At 38.2% G+C, this 5,471-nt stretch overlaps 1 protein-coding gene across 1 annotated transcript; it reads left to right on the forward strand.

Moving 5' to 3' along the window:
* Nucleotides 1-1,463: 1,463 nt before the first annotated feature.
* ZNF518B (zinc finger protein 518B) lies at nt 1,464-4,758 on the forward strand (the record flags this gene model as incomplete). The annotated part of the gene is made up of 1 exon (XM_082482021.1): nt 1,464-4,758. One exon carries the CDS (start codon nt 1,464-1,466, stop codon nt 4,707-4,709), a length of 3,246 nt encoding a protein of 1,081 aa, XP_082338147.1. The 3' UTR covers nt 4,710-4,758.
* Between the last annotated feature and the right edge of the window lie 713 nt (nt 4,759-5,471).

Raw genomic sequence — 5,471 nt, forward strand, 5'->3', positions numbered from 1 at the left:
CTGTGCTTTTGGAGCCCAAATCAGACCCTGCTCTCTGTAGGTAGATGTGGAGAGGAACTGGATTTCAGAAGCAGAAACCTTCTGTAGCATGTATTGAAATGTAAAGAAATCTAGAATTAACCTCATGAAATATGCCCTATACATGAATGCAGGTCTGTGCAACACTGTCTCTAAGTAAGAATGTTTGAGTAAAAAAGATGTTGGGTAGATATTACTGGTTGCTGTTGGCTTTGGACTTCATTTTTTTATATGTATGTTTCAAAAGGCTAATTTAGTTTTTTATTTTCCAAATGACAGTGGTCTCATAGTCTTGGCAAAAGCTTAAAGGCTGAAATCTTGTTCATGTTAAATATAGAAAAGAGACAGCGAGAGTGCTGGAACATGTGGGGCCAAATATACTGCACAAGTTAATGTGGTGGTTTTACACTGATACTACTGTTCTCCCTCTGCCTTCCATTGAATTGATTATTTTGCTTGATTGACACACTTTGTGTTATGAGGATGGAGTGAATTATTTATATGCTTGTCCACGTACATAGAAGTGATTACATTGTGCTATTAATGGAAGTGAAACTAATTAATTTTGCAGCCGCAGATTGTTTTGACTTCATTACTTTGAGAACATATAAATCACATCTTGTTACAAATTAGTGTTCAAGACTATTTGGATCTGAAACATTGGCACTGATTAGAAAAGAACTTCCTTCTGTACTTCAGGAATTTTCATGCTAACTTAAAAATTCTTTTATTTAAAAACAAACTCATAGTTGTGTGTTTCTAGTAACCATTGTAGTCACGCTCCTTTTTCCTGCTGGGATTCACAAACGAGGGGCACTTGCAGTGCTTCATAATATCTTTTCCCGAATTAAGGTGTGTGTATGGACAGAAATAATCTGCTGCTGCTCAGTTCTGTTACCGTGTGTCTTTCTTTTGTTAGGCTTATAAATACATTTCTTAAATGTAAAATTTTTCATGACATGGAAGAAATAGCATGAACTCTTTAGGTTTTGATGCATAGCAGATAATTTTATGAATTTATGAACATCTTGAATAAAAGAAAACATCAAAGCATTATTTGATTGGGTATGTCTTCCTTACAGTTAATGGTTGTATGTGCAGAATACAATCAATGATATATTAACAGTAGACCTGCTCTCTGTAATTCAGCTGTACTCCACTAATAGTTCAATTATTATTTCATTGTATTTCAGTGATCAATGAATAGTAACTTGATCTTCTGCTTTTTATTCTTTAGTGCTGCAAGTTGATTGAATAAAATTAAGAACATGGAATATAATATGGATGCAGTTCCTGGAGCACTGTTTCCTCCACAGTGCATATTCTGCAGTTTGGTGGCCTGAATGATTGATTGATAAGCAGCATACACAAGACTAATATCAAGAAAACATTCTGTCTGTTGCTGCTGTGTTTGACAAAACTGGCGCAGAGTCACGTCTTCTGAAATGCAGTTGAAAAAAATGAGGGAAATTTTACCAAGATTGTACCCTGGCCAAGTTAATGATAAAAGTAGTTCCTTAACTACATCCCCAAAGCCATCTTCTGAAGATAAACCAAATCCATCAAAAGGGGATGGTGACCAAAACTGCTGTTACCAAGGAACTGAGGCTGAGAACAATAAGCTGTCACTGATAAGCTGCATAAAATGCAGAAATGTTCAGAAAATTTCAATGCAAGATACAGAAAAGCATAAGAAGCTTGGGTGGACTGAAGACAAAAATTTCATCTGCAAGAGGTGCAGTCATATTACACCACCGGCTTTCCATTTTGTTCCTGAGGGTGCCAATGGTGTAGACGTTGCAAAACTTGAAAAAAAATCCCCAAGTAAAACCCAGGAAACATTTAAAGTTAAAAACTTTCTGCCAGGTAAATACTACTGTGATAAATGTAGATTTTCAACAAGGGATCCTTTACAGTATAAAAAGCATGTAGGTCAACATGAAGAAATTAAATTTATCTGTTCCCACTGTAGTTACATATCCTACACCAAAGGAGAATTCCAGAGGCATTTGGTGAAACACACCGGAACATTTCCATATCAGTGTGAATACTGTGACTATGGTGCTGTTAGACATGACTATATAGTAAAACATACAAGAAGAGTACATGGAACATCCACAAAACGACTGTCAAATACTATCATAAACCACAAGCAAAAGAAGCCGAGTCAAAGCACTTTATTTGAAAAGCAGAAATATGATAAAATTCCATTTCAGAATGAACTTTCAAATTCACCTTCAAATATGGTTTGTGAGATTCCCGGTAAAGCAACTAAAACAGTCTGTTTGTCTCGTGATGTAGAATGTAGCATAAACACAGCATCAGTCCAGGATAAAACAGTATTGGAGCCATCTGAAATAAGTGTATGTGAGAATCAAAGTGTGGAAGTTGAGGTTTATTCTCCAAAAACAGAGCCTTTACAACCTGGGATGCCTTTAACAGTAATTGCACCCTCTGAACTCGTAGTTCCTTCTAACTGTTTAGCTCAGATAGTAGAAATTAAAATAGTGAATGGAGCACAACAGCTGGTTCTTAAACTAATTCCTATGAAAGAAACAGCTTACAAACATGTGAATGGTGCTGAAGAGGAACTTGAGAATCAAGGTATAGAGCGATCTGCAGAAGTAAAAAAAACATCTTCTGTGTCTCAAAATGAGTTACTAACCATGGAAGTGAATGTAGACAAATTATCCGGTGTTAGTAACCAGCTTAATTTCAATAGTACATATGACAAGAATTCAGAATGTCATTGTTTTTATGATTCTCATCTCTCAGACTGTAATTCTGTATCTATACAGAGGGAAGATGCATCAAAATTATGCTTTCATTTGGTGAAAGGTATTGATGTCCATTCAGGTGTTATAGAACTTTGTTCTCCATCTCTGGGGATGAATAGTACTGACAAAAAAAGTGATCTTAAATTCTCAAGGTGGGAAGTAGATGGAAAAAGCTTACATTATGACCTGTATTGTTATGAAGAAGCTGTGGATATACCCCCTCCAAAATATGCTGCTATTTCTGAAGATAAAAGTTCCGAGAACGTTTCAGTAGAGGATGCTCAAGATGGCAATAATTCCTCTTCTTCTGCAGTCCTTAAACAAAAGGATACATTGCCTTTAAAGAGGGATGACAAAGAATGTAGGAGTCCACCAGTCAGGTCTACAGAAATACATTTAGCTGGTAAGGGTTTAGATAAAAAATCTGTTCCATCTTCTGAAGCAGGAAAAAACTTCCATGTCAATAAAACTCTACCTTGTGAGGACATGACTTTTGGCTGTAGCAAAGTAAAGAGAACTGAAACCATAAGGCAAAAGAACAATCTTCTTCTGGAATCATTAGAACTACAGAAGATGGAAAATAAAGGCAACTCTTTTGAGGGACCTGTTATTTCGTCTGTATTTTCTCTTAGCTCTGGAACTGAAAACGTTCCAGAGGGTGTCAGATGGGATGACACCACATGCAATAAGAAGTCAGCAACATTGCTGTGTAGAAAGATTGCTCAGCTAATGTCTGCTGCTGAATCTAACGTGAAGTCCATGCCTTTGAGATGCCAAGCTTCTAGCAAAAAGGTACTTTTCCCTCAAGAAAATTCAGCCAGCTGTGAGAGAGTTGTTCCTGCCACCGAGGTGGAACAGTCTGCGACTTTGCCTGAAGTGCATGGTGGAAGCAGTGTGATGAGTAACGAAGAACACAGTAAAGATCAGTTGCTTACATTTGCAAGAACATCTAAAAGCAGGGTAACTAAAAATTCCCATGTTGCTACTCCAGTGTTTATCCCTAAAGGGACGATGCTGAGAGTGCTGAATGCTACTAGCAGTCAAGACTCAAATGGAATAGTACCCAGGAGTGAAACGTCAGCTCCTTCTGTGCATGGCAATGAAATGTTTCTGCCTCGCCCAGTTCCTGTCAGTGTTTCTGAGACACTTAGCAGTAGTTTTCCATGTTTGCCTAATCTGAGTGAACCGAATGTTCAGTCCCGAAATATATCGCTCAGGCAAAGACCAAAGCGAGAGGCAAGTGTTAAAAATAATAGCAAACAAACTGGTGTACCGTTTCAGAAAAGCAATGATGTGAGTAAGCAAAGCAAACCCTATTCAAAAAGTCAACTAGGTCCTAAAAATAAGGCAAAACAAGCAAGCTGCAGGGAACTTCCTAAGAGGAAAACAAGAACTCAGTCAGAAACCAGTTCAAGTTCTGAGACGTTGTATCTGTTGACAGCAAGACGTCTTCGGCTTGTCCCTCTGAGAATGAATCAGTTGATAAAATGCCCTCGTCGTAACCAGCCAGTTGTGGTACTAAACCATCCTGATGTTGACACGCCAGAGATAATTAATGTTATGAAGACCATCAACAAGTATAAAGGTCAAGTCCTGAAAGTAGTTCTATCAGAAAGGACAAGTAGTTGTCTTGGTGTCAAACGTTATCGAAAGCGTCTTACTCTTCAGAATGCTGAGACAGGAAACCAAGCAAAAAGGCAGAATATCCTAAAAATGAAACTAAAAAAGACCCATAAAAACAACTACCAGGTGGTGGAAACTTCACCGTCTGAAACACTTCACTGTATGTTTAAGTGTTGGTTTTGTGGAAGAGTATATATGGACCAAGAAGAATGGATAAGCCATGGACAGAGGCACTTGATAGAGGCAACCAAGGGTTGGGATGTTCTTTCTCTTCCAGCACAAAAGCATTGAGTGAGAGACTGAGGAGGTTTTCCCTCTTAATAAGTGCTACTAACATGCTTGGAAAGGAAGATTGACATAACTGCTTTATTTTGCCAGAACATCTCTACTGTAAAGTGGGAGAGGAGAGCAGAGTTGTAGAGATATGGAGAAACCAAACCAGTAGTGAGGATTAAACACGACTTTGCACTCTCATGTTTGAGGTTTGTTTTGGAGGTCAACTTCATCTGTTCCATAAAGAAATTTGAAAAAGATTTTCTATGCAAACATCTTTCTAGGTACCATTCTCTGTGCTAGGATACTGTGCTCTAACTGGTTTGTGCTAGGTCTGTAGGGATTAAAATCTTAGATAATGAGATCCTTGTAAGTTTAAGAGGGTTTAGTTCACTTTATTACAGCATGGTGTTTCAGAGATTGAGTGTATATGTACTGAAAAACACCTGTGATCCTCTGTGTGCAGCAAGTGTGTGTCATAGGATTTAGTGGTAAATTAAGCACCACGTAAAAAGTGCAAGTCTGTTTCAGCAAAACAAAAACATTTCTGCTGACTTCACAGGAGATACAAGGTTGTGAATGAACCTGGGGGACCAGAGTTACTCCCACTAGGTCAGATAGCACTACGAAGTTTAATTATGTTTAGTAGAGTTTTTACCTAGCCTGTATTGCGTAGGTGTGAGAAAGAGAGCAGAACATGGTCAGCTTTATATGCCATCTTTGTTCTGAGCAGGCAGAGCCGGAGATGTCATCAGGACAGATAGGAGGGAGAAGCTTTTC

Source organism: Vanellus vanellus (assembly GCF_965231255.1).
Source record: "Vanellus vanellus genome assembly, chromosome: 4".
Taxonomy (NCBI): Eukaryota; Metazoa; Chordata; class Aves; order Charadriiformes; family Charadriidae; genus Vanellus; species Vanellus vanellus.